General features: G+C 25.0%; 3 protein-coding genes across 6 annotated transcripts; all 3 read left to right on the top strand.

Moving 5' to 3' along the window:
- The first annotated feature begins 2555 nt into the window (after window positions 1-2555).
- On the top strand, window positions 2556-6052 carry LOC112694161 (pre-mRNA-splicing factor SYF1). Its single transcript, XM_025569553.1, has 2 exons — window positions 2556-2788; window positions 3422-6052. The coding sequence occupies exon 2, from the start codon at window positions 3433-3435 to the stop codon at window positions 5980-5982; it is 2550 nt and encodes an 849-aa protein (XP_025425338.1). The 5' UTR covers window positions 2556-2788; window positions 3422-3432; the 3' UTR covers window positions 5983-6052.
- Window positions 6053-6923: 871 nt separating this feature from the next.
- LOC112694163 (leucine-rich repeat-containing protein 45-like) lies at window positions 6924-10148 on the top strand. Its single transcript, XM_025569554.1, has 10 exons — window positions 6924-7006; window positions 7090-7353; window positions 7424-7602; window positions 7709-7837; window positions 8747-8897; window positions 9005-9239; window positions 9301-9349; window positions 9419-9490; window positions 9555-9685; window positions 9750-10148. Exons 1-10 carry the CDS (start codon window positions 6924-6926, stop codon window positions 10146-10148), a joined length of 1692 nt encoding a protein of 563 aa, XP_025425339.1.
- Window positions 10149-11407: 1259 nt separating this feature from the next.
- On the top strand, window positions 11408-17980 carry LOC112694183 (serine/threonine-protein kinase PAK 2). 4 transcript variants are annotated; one of them, XM_025569575.1, is made up of 11 exons: window positions 11408-11675; window positions 11770-11872; window positions 11929-12151; window positions 14365-14376; window positions 14876-15035; window positions 15100-15556; window positions 15625-15811; window positions 15877-16069; window positions 16792-16988; window positions 17047-17184; window positions 17703-17980. In XM_025569575.1, the coding sequence occupies exons 2-11, from the start codon at window positions 11817-11819 to the stop codon at window positions 17784-17786; spliced, it is 1707 nt and encodes a 568-aa protein (XP_025425360.1). In that variant the 5' UTR covers window positions 11408-11675; window positions 11770-11816; the 3' UTR covers window positions 17787-17980. The 4 variants fall into 4 exon arrangements, with proteins under 4 accessions (XP_025425360.1, XP_025425358.1, XP_025425361.1 ...); XM_025569573.1 differs by having other exon boundaries at window positions 11408-11628; XM_025569576.1 differs by lacking the exon at window positions 14365-14376 and having other exon boundaries at window positions 11410-11628.
- Window positions 17981-19443: the final 1463 nt, after the last annotated feature.

Here is a 19443-nt window from a genome sequence, read left to right on the forward strand (position 1 = left end):
TATATATATTACTCATTTTAAAGTATAGGTATTTACTTGACACTTGTATACTTAATATCTATTTAATACTTTATTGCACAGCGCCCAGTGTCCACACAAGTTTTTAACTCTTATTTAGTACTTACTACCTACTACCATTGATTAAATATTTAATCAATGCTACTACTTAGTCTAATATTTATGATTTATAAGAAATATAGGTTTTAATAAGTATTAACAATTGTAATTCATCCATTCAGGACAAAAGTCGACATATTATTTCCAATTTAAATGTGTTAGGTACCGACTTCATATTTTAATTTTTAAAAATTTTTGATCATTTTTAGATGTACTTTGTGTGATTACTAGTTATTTTTCAAATTGAGTGGTTTACAATAAGAAGTTTTAAGTACTTTCTGATTGATTTAGTTTGTTTTTTATCAAACTCCAGTGACATAATTTAAATAATGTTTAGGGAGGGTTGGATCACATTTTTGTAAATGAATAATTATTACTCTTAAAAATTTTTATTATATAGTTATTAGTTAAATATGATGTTCTAGGACTAAAAATATATCTCAGACAGAACCAAATTTCAATAGCTTGGAATTATTTTGAATTATTTCTAACCTGGCCTGAGCTTTTTTTACAAAATATTTTGGATTGGACCGGACCGGGCTTTTTAAGAGCTTTTGATGATTTTCGGGCCGGGCTTGAGCTTTTTTTAACAAAAATTTTTAGACCGGTCTGACTGGGTTTTAGAAAAAAAAATTGTTGGACCGGGCTGTGTCGTAAATTTATAGCCCTTACAGATCTTTAGCGTATACCCATAGAGTAATATAGAGGCAATGTTATCTATTCATGCTGTATTATCGGACTGATGCCAAATTAGCGATTATTGACCTCAATAGGTAGTAAATTAATTATGCTATAAAGATGGCTATAAAAATGGCTGCAAACAGGAACAAAGAGACAATAGATATTCACACTACGAGGGACACAAACAGAGAGAACGACGGTGCCGACGACATTCACTACGAAGGCTATGACCGCCGGACACCACAAAATGAATATAAATGTCACAGTACCACCACATTAAACCAAAAAACACGAGAACTTACGAAACTGTGTGGTACTGAGAACATCACTAACTTTTACTAAAACATAACTGAAAAAACTTTTAAAACGTAGAATAACATTCACAAGCGACGATAACAATGCGATACGTAACGGCCGGTCAAACATGGAGGCTTATCACCACCGCCGACGATGGTGACGGATGTGCAACGCACCGCTATGCCAAGATTTATAGATCAATCTACAAATCTTATCGCTATGCATCGCATGAAATAATTTTAATGCGGCACATAAAGTAATCTCCGTTACTCTTTGCCACGAACTATGATTATAATCATAATATATATCATAGTTAAAATCATAATTCGTGCTCTATGTGTGACGAGCGTTTCCCCGCAGTAAGGCATTTGGTTGGCTTATCATAAAAGAACGTTATTAGAACTTCAAATTGTAAAATGTATATGTAAATGTAAATGTAAAATGTAAAATGTAGGAGCTAGAAGATCTCTTTTGATTTAAAAGGTATATATTAATATACTATTAGGTATATTATAATGTATAGTTTTATAAATTCTTTACATTTGATGAATATAAATTATATTATGTCCTAATGTATATGGTAGGTAGGTAATCACGTAGCTAAAGGAGGGCCAGGGTGTGCCTGGCCTACCCTAATATGTGTTCGGCCTTATGCCGGCCCACCTAAAGTATTGAGAGGGGCTCATTATTATATGATTGCTTTTAATTTTTACCAAATTTTTAATATTGCCTAAATATGATGCAAATAAAACCAAATACATCGGGTTTTAATTATAATCTAAGTAATGTAACTTGTAACTAAATTTAAACGATCGATTAGGAAATAATTGCTATTTATAGCTAAATACCGGTACTATACCACAATGTCAAGTTGTTCTTATCATATCTAGACAGTGACTACTGTATACTTGTATGTCTATTTTTAAAATATTTTGAGCGAGGGTATTGTCATTATATTGATTCATATAGAAATATAGAATTATATTATGGTCTCCGATTGGGCACTTACATTCACATTCAGCACACGTCGCACTTATGCTAACGTCACCTGCGTTAATATTTGTACAATTTATAGTATTTATACATTTTATCTTATATATTTAATATTTAAATTAATTTTAAAATGGCACCTCTCAGTGGATGTACCAAAAGAAAACTAAAATTACAAAGAGAATAGCAAAATGATAAAATATGGTATTATTAGGTTATATACTATGTTAAGAGTTAATTCCATTCTTGTAAAAAAATAACTACATTTTTCTAGTAATTAATATGTAATAAAGTAATTATATTTAATAACTCAAGTCTCCATTACAACTATTCATTTGCTCTACTACCTACCTACCATATACATTAGGACATTATATAATTTATATTCATCAAATATAAAGAATTTATATAACTATGATAACGTTCTTTTATGATAAGCCAGCCAAATGCCTTACTGCGGGGAAGCGCTCGTTATGTGTGTACCGCAGCAAGATTACAGTTTGGTATTGATGTTATAAACAAGATTTATTTTATTCACGATATAGATAATCTACATCGTGGTTTTATTTCTAACATAAACCTTAACAACTTTATCAATTACCACCAAAATCAAACGTTATCAACTGTAGTATTACGAACATTTTTTTGAAGTTAAAAAATTAATACAGTTGTTAATTGGAAACTGTAGCGGCACAGTAAATTGGTACGAATCTTATATAAATAATATTATTATTATTAGAACTCGGAAGTTAAGTTATATTAGTGGGATTCACTTCCACCGATCGAGTTGGGAATTCAATTTGAATAATGATGATACTGTAAATGATTGTATACTTGGTTGATTTTAAAAAAATAGTTTTAATTTTTATGTATATTCATTTTTAAATATCGTTTTCTAAAAAAATTTCTTAATTTATCTTATTTTATTAAAAACGTGTTGGAAAATCAAATATTCTCGTTATATTCTTTGTGGTCAGTTGCCTGGTACTTACATCAACTTTTATAAATTTAATTTTTCTTGAATTTAGGGCTTTGTAATCAATACTTTTTTAATTAATATTTATATTATTTAATCATAATTAAAGATTTTCAAACATGTGTTATGATAATTTTACATCATAGGTGTAGTTCAGTTGTTGGAGTATAGTTTAGTATTTATTTAAGCATTGAATTTAGAAAAATAGGACTTCCCATAAATCAAATTTTGAACTGATGACTTTGATAATTTGCTATTTTAATTTGTTTAGCTGTTTTTTTCTTGTGTAGTGTATTGAATTTACAGTTAGAAATGTAAATATGATAAATTCATTATTAATTGTTCTTTATATATTTATAGATTATACCAAAATGGCACTTGATAACAATATGGTTCAAGATGTTAATACTGTGAGAACAGAAATCTTTCAAACCTACCACCTTAACAAGAGAGATGTAGAATTTGAACAAGATATTTTAAGGAATCCTAATTCAGTCAAATGTTGGATGCGTTACATAGATAATTACAAACAAGGACCGTTTAAAAAAGTCTGTGTTCTTTATGAACGAGCATTAAAACAACTTCCTGGTAGTTATAAACTCTGGCATTGTTACTTAAAAATACGTCGTAAATATTTAAAAAAAATGGAGGATCCTGATTATGAAGAGGTAAACAATGTTTACGAACGAGCATTGGTATACATGAATAAGATGCCTCGAATCTGGATTGAATTTTGTACATTTATGCTAAAACAACCTAAACTTACTATTGCTAGGCGTCTTTTTGATAGAGCACTCAGAGCTCTACCAATTACTCAACATGTTCGTATATGGCCATTATATTTGAATTTTATTAAAGAAAATCATGACCCTGATGTTGCTGTAAAAGTATACAGGAGATATTTAAAATTATTTCCTGAAGATTCTGAAGATTATATTGAGTACTTGACTTCATCTGGACGACTTGATGAAGCTGCAGTACGTTTATCTGAAATAGTAAACAATGACAGTTTTGTATCAAAACATGGAAAATCTAAACATCAACTTTGGAATGAGCTATGCAATTTAATATCAAAAAATCCTTTGGAAATTATTTCATTAAATGTTGATGCTATAATACGTAGTGGTTTAAGACGTTACACAGATCAACTTGGTCATTTATGGAACTCATTAGCTGATTATTATATTCGTAGTGGATTATTTGAAAGAGCTAGAGATATCTATGAAGAAGCTATTCAAACAGTTACAACCGTCAGAGATTTTACCCAAGTGTATGATGCTTATGCACAATTTGAAGAATTAAGTTTACAAAAACGAATGGAAATTGTTCATGCTAATCCCAACAGTACTGATAAAGATGATTGTGAGATTGATTTACGGATGGCTAGGTTGGAAAATTTAATTGAAAGAAGATTATTACTTTTGAATTCGGTACTTTTAAGACAAAATCCTCACAATGTTAAAGAATGGTTAAAACGTGTACAGCTTTATGAAGGAAATGATGTTCAGATAATTAATACATTTACTGAAGCTGTAGAGACAGTTGACCCTCAAAAAGCTGTTGGTAGGTTACATACACTTTGGGTTGAATTTGCTAAGTTTTATGAAAAAGCTAAACAACTTGAAGAAGCACGTTTGGTGTTTAAAAAAGCTGTTTTAGTTTCATATACTAAAGTTGAACATTTAGCTAGTGTTTGGTGTGAATGGGTAGAAATGGAATTGAGACACGATAACTTTAATGAAGCAATGAGATTAATGCGACAAGCCACTGCTATACCTTCAAGAAAAATAGCTTATCATGATGATACAGAAACAGTTCAAATACGATTACATAAATCGTTAAAATTATGGTCCTTATATTTGGATATGGAAGAGAGTTTTGGCACAGTCAAGTCAACAATGGCCTGTTACGATCGAGTTATAGATTTACGAATTGCAACTCCGCAAACTATTATAAATTATGGACTATTTTTAGAAGAAAATAACTATTTTGAAGAAATGTTTAAAGCTTATGAAAAAGGTGTAGCTTTATTTAAATGGCCAAACGTTTTTGATATTTGGAATACATACTTAACAAAATTTTTAGATCGATATGGTGGTTCAAAACTTGAACGCGCCCGTGATCTTTTTGAGGAATGTCTTGAAGGTTGTCCTCCACAATTCGCTAAATGTATTTATTTATTATATGCTAAGCTTGAAGAAAAACATGGTTTAGGTAGACGAGCAATGGCTGTCTATGAAAGAGCTACTGAAGCTGTTTTACCAGAAGAAAAATTCGAAATGTTCAACATTTATATTAAAAAAGCAGCTGAGATATCTGGTATACCAAAGACCAGAGAAATTTACATGAAAGCATTAGAAGTTTTAACTAATAATAATGCTCGTACTATGTATCTAAGATTTGCAGAACTTGAAACAAAATTAGGTGAAATTGATCGAGCTCGAGCAATATATTCTCACTGTAGTCAAATATGTGATCCTAGAATAACTGAAGAATTTTGGCAAACATGGACATCCTTTGAAGTAGCTCATGGTAATGAAGATACTCTTAGAGAAATGTTGAGAATTAAAAGAAGTGTTCAAGCAATGTATAATATTCAAGTTAATATGATGTCTGCTCAAATGATGTCTGCTATTTCAGTAGAACCTGAAAAAAGTGGAATGAAATTATTAGAAGAAAAAGCATTAGAAAACAAAGAAAAACCATTGGAACCCATCAAATTCGTTTTGGGCAGTGAACAAGATCGTTTACCAATGGAAAAAGTACAAAATCCTGATGAAATTCACTTTAGTGATGATGATTTAGAAGAAGATGGTGATAAAGAAAATGAAGAAAATGATGACGATTTACCTGCTAAAAAAGAAGTGCCAGCAGAATTATTTGGTAATTTAGGAGCATATACTGAGAAAAATACTGAATAGTTTTTTAAGTGTATTTACCTGTATTGAATTTGAATGATTTTTTTGAATATATTTATTTACGCCAATCTAACATATTATATTAAATTCTTTATTTGATAATTAATTAAGTAATACATAACTTTCAAAAAGTCACACTCAAAGCAGTCACTTTCAACACCGTGACAATAGTATGTTAGTAATATAAGAGTTTATGTGTGTTTTATGGATCACTACAGAGACTTCAGAATTATAAATATTGACTTTTTAATGAGTGAATAATTGTAAATAATTAATTATTATTACAGAATTATAAGCTCTAATTTTATTATATAATAAATATTGTATTTTATATAAAATTGTTTTAAGATTTTATTACTCTTACTAAGTTTGAGAGTTACTCTTGATATTAATAATTAATTATAGTCCATTTATCTCAGCTGTTTAATCAGGCTAAAAATATTACCTCCTGTGGTAAGACAGATGTTAAATATTTAATTGTTTAAAATCATTTAAATCATTAATTATTTCTCAGAAGCCATTTTTCTATGAAAATATTGATTTTAATATTAATTAATTATTAACTAAAAGTATATTTTATGGCATATATTTCCTTTTTGGTTAAATTTTTACATATTTTATATTAAATTATTGACAGATAATAAAGGACATATAATTGTGATGATTATTTAGACTACTCGTAATATAAGGTCTATGGATATTATCCAATACATAAAAAACTGATAACTTTATCAAAGATGGTTATAAATGTACACTTTATTACTTAAATTATATTTTTAAACTATAATATTTTCATTAATTGTTTCATTCTTATGATAGTGGATTATAATGTAACTAAAATATGTAATATTTATTTAACATATACCAAGCTTATTGATAAAACATTCAAATATTTGTGAAATTTAATGCAAGTTAAAAAACATTAGTATATTATGTGTGCAGAAATGTGTAATATTTATCGAAAATTATGTTTCAAAAACAAAAAATCAATTGATGAAATTATTTTATCCCGTTTGTATTATGCAAGGTAATTAAAATAAAAGTATATAATAAATGTATGAGATAAAAAAATAACCAATTCTTTACTAATGTTCAACTTTTTTTTTTCAGTTTGTATGATGAATTAGATTTGAAAAGTATTGAAATAACTGAAACTTCTTGTTCATTAATAGCTGAAACTTTAAAACTTGTACCCACAATAAAAATTTGGAATTTATCTGATTGTTTACTTACGACCAAGAGTTTGAAATTATTTTTAGATGTTGTATACCAATTGAAAAACTTATCACAGTTAAATTTGAAAGGCAATCATATTGGAAATAATTTCACAACTTATATTTCTAATATATTATTAAATAATTCTTGTATTACTGAGTATGTTTTAATTGTAACCATGCTAAATTAATTAAAAATTGTAAAAAGCACATGGTATTAATTTTCTTAGGCTTAGGTTAGATTGGAATGACCTTGGAGGTTCAATAAATACATTTTCTCAGTTTTGTAATAGTTTAATGTCGAATACAGTTTTAAAAACTTTAAATTTGGCAAATAATAATTTGTGTCAAAAATGTGGATTTTATTTAGCAGAAATGTTAAACGTTAATAAATGTTTAAAAGATATTGGTAAATTATCTCTAATTAGACATTTAATATTTAGATTGAACCATACTGTTTAAATTTTTAATAAATTACATAAACTATACAAATATATTAAATAAATACATTTTAGATTTAAGTTGGAATTGTATAGGAGAAACAGGAGCAACTTTTTTATTGAAATCTTTAAAAAAAAATGAAATTCTTACAGTACTAAACATTCAAGGTAACTCTGTATCAATGGAAATAACTAATTTAATAGGTAAGTTAATTTAATAAATTAATAAATATTATTCTTAATCCAATATTGATTTAGATAGGAGGCTCTAACGTAAATAAAAACTATTTTATTTTATTTATAGATATATTTATAACTTCTTGCGTTTTTTAATTTCTTATAAATCTTTGAAGTCATTTTATCTGTTTAAGTTTATAAGCATCATTAATTGAAAAATAACTATAAGTGTACAATAGTACAATACAATAATTGTCAACAGAATAATATTGTTTATGAGATTTATGTTTTATATTGGTTATCAGTCAAACAATGTTAGTTAAAAAATTAAACATTATGAGAGCAATTACAAATTTAATTTAAATAAAACCCAAACAAAATGTATTAAACTCAATTAATTTAAATTAAATTAAATTTCAATATATAACTATTTCTGATGAATCAATATTTTAATACATAAGTCTTTATGAAGAACAAATAGAACAATTCATTGTTTTTTTACATATATTATATTATTTATATTTAAATAATTGGTAGGTATACAAGTACTAATAGTTAATCAATTACTATGAAAATATTGAAATTTATTAGGGTTTGTCATATTAATGTTACCTGAAATATTGAAAATTCAGGAAATTACTCGTATAACTTATAATAACAAACAATACAATATTTATTTTACGTCAGTAATGTTTTTCTAAAAAAATAATAAACTTATAAGAAATGTATTGCATTAAATTCCAAACGTAATCTCTCTAAAGTATAATATACCTGTGTTAAAATTATAAATGTTAATTATAAAAATATATTAGTTACAGCATGCTTGTATAATGTAATGTATATCTCATATTTGTATTTTTAATTTTTTGTAATCAACATTTTATTAAAAATACTCACACTTAATCTATTTCTTATTATTATGAATAATATTTACAGATAAAATATTAGAAGAAAAGAAATTGCGTTTAATTAATCAAGAAGAAAATCGGTGTAGAAACTTAAAAGTTGTTGAACAAGTAACCTCAGTTACTAAAAACTACCAAACACAGTTGAATTCCCTTAATAATCAATATCACCACAGAATTAAGTAAAACTTCTATTTATTTAATAAAATATTTAAAATCATGCAGTATAATTATTTAAATATAGTTATTTCAAATGTCTAAAATGTATAAAGTTATGAAATGTTTATAGTGAATTAAAATCAGAACTACATCTTCTTCAAGTAGAAAATCAGCAACAAAAACAAGAAATTGAAGAGATGAAAAAATATTGTTTAAAGGAAAAAGAATCTAATACAATAGTTATAAATCAAATAGAAAAGATGAAATCAGAATTGTCGTTTAAAAAACAAAGTTTAAATTCACTTATAAAAGAAATAAGTTTTGAATTACCTAGTTCTGACTTAAAAAATATAAATTCTTTAGAGGTTTTTAAATGTTATAAAATCACATGACCTTATATAAATTTAACATATTTATATTTTACAGGATTTAGAAAAGTTGACTTATATTATCAGAAAAATAAAAATTAATAATAGTAATACAAACGTAAATAAAATAATCAACCATCAAATATTATTAGAAACTCTACCAAAAATTAATAAAGAAATTAATACATTTAAATTCTTACTTAAAAACTTGAAAGCTTTAATGGAAATTGAATTAAAGAAATATACTGGTAATAATCATTATTAATTTTATTAGTTTAAAAATTATCTTATCTGTAAACTTTCTCGTTATAGATTATTTAACGGATATTAAAAAATTACTTCTTATACATACAACTCGTCATTATATGTCAAACAAAATTCACAATGACATAAATATGAAAATATTAATGGAGCAAGAAAAAATAGATGATTTTGAAAAACAGGTTCTATACAATTATAATTATATTTAATTTATGTTAAATTGTATATATTGATTAAATATTGCAGACAAAAGAGTTAGTCTTATTGAATATGCAGACAAAAACATTACAAAAAGAAAATACGGATTTAGAAATTAAATTAGCCAAAGCTGAAACACAGTCTGTAGAAGATAATAAGAAAATGAGAGAACTTGAAAATAGTTTAATATTAACTAAAGATGAATTAGTAAAGGCTTATCAAAAACACCTATCTGACAAAGAAATTCAAAATTCAAATACTCAAGCATGTTTTGATGCATTTTCAAAAGATATAGATACTCTTAATATTTATCTCACAAAGAAAGATCAACAGTTACAACTTTTTAAAATGGAAATACATCAAATGAATATAAATCATAAAAGTGAATTGTCAATACTTAAGGAAAAATTGCAATCAGAAAAACAAAAATTTACAATAAAAAAGTAATTATACTTAATTAAGGCTGTTAAAACCTTCTAAATAGTTTCATTAATATCATTCATAATTAAAATAATGGTACATTTTACTCTAAACCAATTTTACCAATTATATTAGTATTAAATAAAAGTAAACTATAACATTTTATGTAATCCATTAAAAGTTCAAACTTCAAAATATGGCAAATATTATTTTCATACACATTGATGATAAATAATTTTTTTTTTCAATACCTACTTTAATTAAATTACTAGTTCTAATTCATAATTATTTTTCAAGAATGGTAATTTATTATTGCTGCTAAATTAAAATTAAATTAATGCTCAATACAGCATTATTGCAATTGATTTGTAATTTAAATTAGTACCTAGGTAGGTACTTATCTCACCAACTTATTACATATTTTTTAGTGAATTTTTGTTATTTATGGTTAACTTATGTTTTATTAAATAGGAAAGAAGATGAAAAAAAAAATTGAAGAATTGTATGAATTATTTACCCAGTACATAACTAAATTAAAAAAAGATAACTTAAAAGACACATAATATTATAATATAGTTATAGATATTGAACATATTAATTAATTTATTTAATAAACATGTTTATGCTATACATATATATTTATATATCGTTTTTATTTAATATTAGTATTATTATTATTATAATATAATATTTTTATTATATTATATTATCTTATATTTTATTAATTTAATATTAAATTTCTTATATAACAACTTTAAGAACACATGACAAAATTATTCTATTATATAGAATGTCTGATTTATTATCAAAATAAATTAACTACCTACCTATAATTGAATATTTACCATTCATAGAAAAGAAAAAAATATATTTTTATATAGTATGTATAGCAATCATTTTTTCACCGTTCTACATTAAATCTCAATTTATCCTTACATTATACATATTTTCAAGCCTTCAAATTTATCAACACGGTCAAATATAAATATACTATGTTTTAAAAAGATTTAAATATAATTAAAATCAAAATACATAATTTATTCGCGTTGATATTATAATTAATTTTATCAAGTTTAATTGAAAATATTTTAAAAATATAAATGATTTATAGTATATATTCTATATCTTTATAAAGTGAGTAAATTAAAAAAAAAAAAAAATGAATAAATTTGCCGCGTTATTTACGAAGTCTTTGGGCATATCTTAAATTCAGTTTAACCAACCAAACATGGTTTGGTATGATATGATTTTTTGCGATAATGAATCTTGGAAATTAGGATCACTGATCTGCATTCAGCAGTCTTTTACAGGATGTGATATTTAGTTCATTTTTTTTATTGCTTCCTATTCATTTTAACTAGATAATAACTTGTTTTATATTTTAATTTATGGTTAAATTAATTAGTTTTAAGTGTATAATTATATCACAGCCAAAATGATTATGTCCCATTTAACGATTATTTAACATTTTTACGCACCTATGGGCCCAAGAACACTCATGTTTAAGGTAATCTAAAAATAGTCAATGTTTATTTAGGTGGAGTCAAAAACAATGTATGTATATATATATTTATATACACAAAATAATGATCAGTGGATACTAATGATGTGTTTTCCGCAAACGTAAATTATTTCTCTATTGTTTTAGAATGTTTTAATGTCAATCAGTTAGTATTTTTTTTCTAACTCATTAAAATGTCTGATGATGAGGACAAGCCCCCAGCTCCTCCAGTCCGTCTCACGAGTAATAGGTAATGGTTATATTAAGTGATTAATTTTTAATTAGTTATTTTATAGTATAAATCAGTTTTAGAGTTGCTCGTGGAGATTCTGTATCAAATTTGGATATTATGCGGCCTCTACCAAAAGAACCTGATTCAGATCACAAAAAGAAAACATCAAAAAGTCGAATGACTGGTAGACTGAAAACGCGGGGTACTGGGTGTGAAGATAAACCAGAAATATCTTATCCAACTAATTTTGAACATACTATGCATGTAGGCTTTGATGCACATACTGGCGAGTTCACTGTAAGTATTAATACTTAAGAATATTCTTATTAATTAGTCATATGGATATAAAAATAAGCTAAAATATAGTTTAATTTGCACATTTTACATTTGCTAAAATATGCTTTGCTATGTAGTCTAATTGAAAAAACATACATTAATTTCTTTCGGTTTAAAAATTTGAATAACTACATTTTAGTTAAAATATTTAATATAATTTATAATATTATTCATTTTACCAGATAGTTGTGAGGCTCCAAATTTTGTAAGGACTGGAATATTGAACAGTGGACAAGAAAACAGAATAGAAGATGAATGTTGTGGAGATTATATTAAAATGATAGAAGGTAGATAGGGTATAAGGAATTAATACATTTAAATGAGATGTAAGAATAACACCAGTTCTGTAGAAATAAGAAGAAGTAGGTTTGGATGATTCGGGCATGTTATTAAGACAGATGAGATTACATCAGTAATTGGTGTCTTGACAATCAATTCAATTGGAAAGAGGAGAAAAAGATATTGTTGGATAAAATCGGTTGTACCTGGAGTGCAGGGAGTAGAAATGAGAAATAAGCAAGCCCGTATTTAAAAATTTAGCGCCCCTGGGCATATAATTTATGCCCTCCCCCAAAATAAATAATAATAATATAACACTTATTGTTTTGTCCGTAATCGAGATTCTTTAATATTAAAATACAACTTATACATGAAAATCATTTAATACTTTTTTTAACTAACAAATTATAATATAATAAAAAATACAATTTTTTTTAATTTACAAATTATAACATAATAAAATATACTATTTTCTTTTTTTTATTGTTTTATTTTTTATTTTTTTTTTCATTAGGTACATAATTTTTAAATTAAATTTTGCTAAAATATTTTGTCGCCTCTGAGATTTGACGTCTCTGGGCATGTGCTTACCCGTGCCACCCCTTAAATACGGGCCTAGATATAGGACCGTGCAAAGGTGAAGGATAAAGATGACCAACCCAATATTGTTTGGAGAGAAGGCAAAAAAATAAAGTCAATTATAATTTCATAGTATTATGTAAAATATAGTATATATTGTATAGTATAATAGACTTTGAGCACTAGTTTATAGGTATAAAAAAATTTCACTGACAGTTTAATAATCATGAACTATTATTTTGTGTGTGAATACTGAAAAATGATTAAAATTAATACTATCCGAAATATTAAGGTTGTACTTGTTCCATTTTTATTATTTTCTGAATAAATAATTTGAATATAGACCCTTTGTATAAAGTTGTGCCTAGAATCAATATTAAGTATAGTCCCATTTTAAAGTGCAATTCAAGTTAAAATATCATATTAAGTATATTGGCAAGTAGATGTTTATTTTTTTAAATTGATTGATAGTTGGATCATTATTGCAATTAAAGTATAGAAAATTATTTTATATGATTTTAAATATTCATGTAAAATGTGTCTTTTTTTATTATTATAACATAAAAATATTAAAATTATAAGTATTGATATAATAAGACATAAAAATATATTATATGTCATTTATAATAAGATAAAACATGCTGAAAACAATTATATGTATTGTTCCAAAATATCAAAAAAATCAATAATTGTTTGTTATTAATTAATCATTAAAAAAAAAAACAGGTATTTTACTGGGTTCAACATTATTTCCAATGAATAAGTATAAAAATATATTTTTAAATTATTATCTATTGTATATTTCATTATTAAATAACAAAAAATTCTTGAAAATTAAAGAAATATTTTTTTTACACTACTAAATACTTCATCAGCACTTAATCTACTTTTTTAATCCTATATAGTAAATAATAATTCACATTTGCATGAGAAATATGTTGATTATTTTTTTATAACAATATTTTTATTCAAAATGTCTTAGATTTAAATAACATTCTGTTTTTTTTCATTGTCATATTTTATTGACAATGAAAATCAAATCTTAAAATAATAATTCAAAATTAACTATAAATTTAAAACGTTTTTTTTTTTTATAAAGCATAACTTTAGGTATAGGTACTTATTATTTAACCTAGATTGCTCATAACATATTTCATATATTTTATTAATGCTTAGGATTATTTACATAATATATTATAAATATTTGCTATAAGGAAATTAATTTGCTGCATGCATTAAATTAAATTACTATATTAATATCAGTTTGATAGACAAATGTCTCTTAGAATTTTGTGTTTATTTTTTCTTGTTTCAAGCTGCCATATAAAGTGAGTAACACCAACAGCTTTGTGAGTAGTTGTAAAATATTGTAGACATAAAATGTGTTTAATTTTCTTGTAGTTTGCAGCATATTATTACATTGCTTGTGAACAAATTGTAAAATATTGTTATATTTATTATTTTTTGCATAGTGAAAGAACATTATAAATTATAATTTAAACTACACTTTTATTTTATTTTTGTATGTTCAAAATTTTAGTTAATAAAATATTTGGAGTATAAACATTAAATATTTATAGTCCGTACAAAACCCTAAATTAAAATTTAACTAAATATTCTATTTTAAATATACTATGTGGATTCTCATTATAAATATATATTGTATTGATATGCATTATATTTTTATATATACCTTATTGGTACATTACTGTATATCAGATTAGAAATAATATATATATTTGTTTTTGTTTTTTTTATTACTTTTTATTTATACACTTAGTTTTTTTAATGATATTTATTTCTTTTGAATTAATCTTATTAATGCAGGGTATGCCAGAAGCATGGGCTCGACTTTTAATAACGTCTAATATAAGCAAACAAGAACAAAAAAAGAATCCTCAAGCAGTTTTAGATGTTCTTAATTGGTTTGATAATTCCAGTAAACAATCAAAGACTTCCAAGTATATGACCACAGCTTCAAATATTGGTAATTTAATTTAATATTATATTAATAAATGAAATTAATTTGTTATTTTATTCAACTGATCTAGTACAAACCAGTTCTCAAACTCCAGAAGTATTAGAGCGTAGTGCACATAGTGGGGGCAGTTCATCATATTCGGGTGTCAGTAGTAGCCAACCATCTTCATCAACAGGTAGCACTAGTCCCTCACTGACAACCACTCCTACAACAGATGAACAAACATCTCCTCCACCTCCAGTATCTGTACGTCCAGAACGTACAAAATCTGTATATACCAAACCAATAGAAGAAGATGAACCTAGGTCTATCACCCAAGAAGAACCTAAAGTAGTCTCACCAGTTCCACTTCACCGGCCTAGTCAAACTAATGGAACCATTCCAATATTGGATAAAAATAAAAACAATACAACTGCTACTACCCGTAAAAAAGTTGCAGATAATGAGATATTAGAACAACTTAAGACTATAGTAACAGTTGGTGATCCAAACAGAAAATATACCAAAATGGAAAAAATTGGTCAAGGGTAAGTGTTTAAAATTGATATATTTTATATATATTAATAATTTCATTTAAATATTTTTGCTATTATAGAGCATCTGGAACAGTGTATACAGCTATTGAAACATCCACAGGAATGGAAGTGGCTATAAAACAAATGAATTTAGGTCAACAGCCAAAGAAAGAGCTTATTATTAATGAAATACTAGTCATGCGAGAAAATAAACATGCAAATGTTGTGAACTATTTAGATAGTTACTTAGTACAAGATGAACTTTGGGTATTTATTTATAACAATTTAATAAATAATATTTAAAATATTTTTAATTTTCACATTATTTTTAGGTTGTAATGGAGTATTTACCGGGAGGTAGTTTAACAGATGTTGTTACAGAAACTTGTATGGATGAAGGTCAAATAGCTTCTGTATGTCGAGAAGTACTTCAAGCCCTTCAGTTTTTACACTTCAATCAAGTTATACATAGAGACATAAAGTCTGATAACATTTTACTTGGATTAGATGGTAGTGTTAAACTTAGTAAGTATTTTTAAAATATGTTGTTAACTAAAATAATTAGAATAAATATATCTAATTTTAAGTTTATAAAAAATAATGTGCATATTTTTGAAATTCATATTATTCATAGTAGTATTTTGTTATATGTATAATTTAAATTTTACTAAAAATAATTTTTTTTGTATTAGGTATAAGAGGTATAATATTGCTTGTATAGCAAGATAGAAAATATTGAAGATGCTTTTGTCCTTTTTATGTAAAAAAATTCTAATTTCTATATTCATTATATTTTTTAAGCTTTAGTGCTAAGAAATATAATACCAGTATTTTCCTCTAGTTTTAAGTATTTAGTTATAGATTTTGAAATTTTTACTTAACATTTCCCTATTTCGCTTACAATTACCAAGAATCAGTATGATTTAAAACTTCAGACCAAAAATAACTACTTCAAATAATTATTTAAGAACCATATTATTATAAGAATAAAATGTATATAACATATATATTATTATTGTATTATGATCATATTATGATCCTTTATCATTTTGTAACTTTTGTAATTTTTAACTTTCATAGGCCATCATTATTTTCATTAACCAAGTATATAAATAGCAGTTAAATAATAGTTTTTTAATTTATTTATTTTACATCCTGGTTACTAATTATTGTTTTTAATAAAGTTTTACACTTAACAAAGCCATAATTATTCTATGTTTTTATAAAATATGTTTTAAATTATTTAGCTGACTTTGGATTTTGTGCTCAAATTTCACCTGAGCAGTCCAAACGTACTACAATGGTTGGTACACCATATTGGATGGCTCCAGAAGTAGTTACGCGTAAACAGTATGGTCCCAAAGTTGACATATGGTCATTAGGTATAATGGCTATTGAAATGATTGAAGGGGAACCGCCATACTTGAATGAAAATCCCTTAAGAGTAAATAATAATTTATATTGTAATTATATAACATGTGTAATAACAAGAATTTGTTTAGGCATTATATTTGATTGCAACTAATGGAAAACCAGAGATCAAAGAGAAAGAAAAATTATCTCCTATTTTTCAAGACTTTTTGGATCAGTGCCTTGAAGTAGAGGTTAAAGATCGTGCATCAGCCTCTGAACTTTTAAAAGTAAGTTAATTTATTTTGTCTGAGGTCTGTTTTTGAAATTTTCCTAAAAAATATATTTAGGTTAAATTGTGTTTGTATAAATTTAAAATAATATGTTATATGCTTCTTTATTCTTATCTACAAATGTTTTTTATTACAAAAATAAATTTACCTATTGAAATTGTTTATCTGTTAATCTTGATATAACAGTAAAATTCATCATCCAACTATAACTAAATAGGTTAATAATCTACAATACTATTTAAAAGTATTATCAATTAAAATCATTTTACATATGCTTTATAATATTCAATAAATGGCAACAATTATGTAAGATAAAAAAATAATTGTATTTAAGATAAATGTTTTACATATAAAATATTTTAGATAACATTTAACCTTTTTTTAAATTTTATTAGGATTTTTAAATAAAAACAAAATTTGTTGATGAAACAATGTTGAAATGTTATGATTAAAATCTAAAAATCTGTTTCATTTGTATATTAAAAGATTTTTTTATGTTTTAACATTGTTTACAGCATCCATTTTTGAAGCTTTCCAGACCTTTGGCTAGCCTGACTCCTTTGATAATGGCTGCTAAACAAGCTGCTAAAGGTCATTGATACTTGGGGTGGAAAAACAAAAAGTGTTTCTTCAGTTTGAATCCAGCCATATTATTTTATTAAACAACGAGCCTGTCATCTATCAATCTTATTGATTTTTTATTATTTATAATAATGTAACATTAATTAACAATTATTATTAGTTATGGTCAGAAATAATGTTTGAATACATTCTCTTTTTACATATCTTCTCAGCCTGTGTTACTTTTTCTTCTCTTTTTAAAGTCATTTTGAACATATTTTATTGTATAGTCAATTTTTTGATACTTGATAATATAATAATTAAAGTTTCAGACTATGTGTTAAATCACCATTATTTCTGACATAATAAATAATGTGTGCAGAAGTACCTAAAACACACTGCAACATTTTATTTATTTTATTTCTAGCTATTTTTTGTGAGTTTTATTTATTTATTATTTTAATTGTTAAACGAATAGTATTTTTATTATTTATACTCATCTAATCAAAGCTTTATTATATACTCCGTACTGAATTAAATTTACATAATATATTTAAATATATTTTAGATTTATTCAATTTTTAAAATTAACTTTTTTATTGAAAATTTAAACCCTAATTTACATTTATGTATATATATATCTGACTATATATATTTATAGAAGTAGATAATTAGTAATGTTAATTATTAACGGGACGTTCGATAACAGGAGGACATTAAAAATGAAATAATCACATACACAGATGTCTGAACTTTGTGTATTTATTAAATACACCTAAAGCCTAAGTTATTCGTGAACACATACTATTGCTCAACAGGTTAAAAGGGGACTGTTATTTAGATTAGTAAAATTTTATGTAATTAATATTTTAGGCAACTGGAGTGAACAAGAACTCATTTTTGTTTTGATATGATTTTTTCCTAGTTTAGAGTTTTTAATAAATAATAAAATTAATTAAAACTTTTTATACATGCCATAATTTAATAAAATTAAAGTAACACAGATTCCTATTGTTTTTAAAAATAACGGAAATAATTAATTATTTACATTCTTGAAAAATTAAGAAGTAGGTAGAGATATCATGGTTTTGGTTAATAATACATTTTATTTTATCTTAAATAAATCATTAATTTATTTACAAAATTTACACAACTTTTATCAAATTTGAAACACATATTGTATAATCTGTTAGAAGCAATTAATTAAAAGTATATTATTGCATAATGATTATACAATTTAAAATCTTATGTTTATTTAACAGTATTTTTTTCCTATTATACTCGTTCATAATACTTCATATTTATTAAATGTTTAACTAATTTATACATTGTATTTAAAATAATAACATGTCATAATAATTATCCATCAATTAACGATTTTTAGAGCAGAATTGAAGAGCTATACATTTAATTTAATAAATAAATTTTTTTTTGGGATTCATATAAGTAATATTAATTAATCTAATGGTTGGTTGCCTGTTACAAAGCTTATCTTTTACATAATTTATTAATACAGGAACAATCTTAATTTTTAACTAAAACATGATTCATTCCCTTTTCATATTATACGTACCATGTGTACATACATTTAAATCACATTTGAAAATTTTGTTCGTAATTAAAATTAGAATATTTGCCCAGAATGGTTGTATTTTTTGCATTCACGTTTATATTTTATAAACAATAGCAAGAAGT

This window comes from Sipha flava, unplaced genomic scaffold (genome assembly GCF_003268045.1).
Source record: "Sipha flava isolate LNK unplaced genomic scaffold, YSA_version1 124_pilon_pilon, whole genome shotgun sequence".
NCBI lineage: Eukaryota > Metazoa > Arthropoda > Insecta > Hemiptera > Aphididae > Sipha > Sipha flava.

Excerpts from the sequence above, each read along its gene's own strand:
- LOC112694161 (XM_025569553.1), top strand. The coding sequence starts at position 3,433 with ATGGCACTTGATAACAATATGGTTCAAGATGTTAATACTGTGAGAACA.
- LOC112694163 (XM_025569554.1), top strand. The coding sequence starts at position 6,924 with ATGTGTAATATTTATCGAAAATTATGTTTCAAAAACAAAAAATCAATT. Across the intron at positions 7,354-7,423 it reads AATAATTCTTGTATTACTGA|GCTTAGGTTAGATTGGAATG; the intron begins GTATGTTTTAAT and ends TAATTTTCTTAG. Across the intron at positions 7,838-8,746 it reads GGAAATAACTAATTTAATAG|ATAAAATATTAGAAGAAAAG; the intron begins GTAAGTTAATTT and ends TAATATTTACAG.
- LOC112694183 (XM_025569575.1), top strand. The coding sequence starts at position 11,817 with ATGTCTGATGATGAGGACAAGCCCCCAGCTCCTCCAGTCCGTCTCACG. Across the intron at positions 11,873-11,928 it reads GTCCGTCTCACGAGTAATAG|TTTTAGAGTTGCTCGTGGAG; the intron begins GTAATGGTTATA and ends AGTATAAATCAG. Across the intron at positions 15,557-15,624 it reads ATGGAAAAAATTGGTCAAGG|AGCATCTGGAACAGTGTATA; the intron begins GTAAGTGTTTAA and ends TTGCTATTATAG.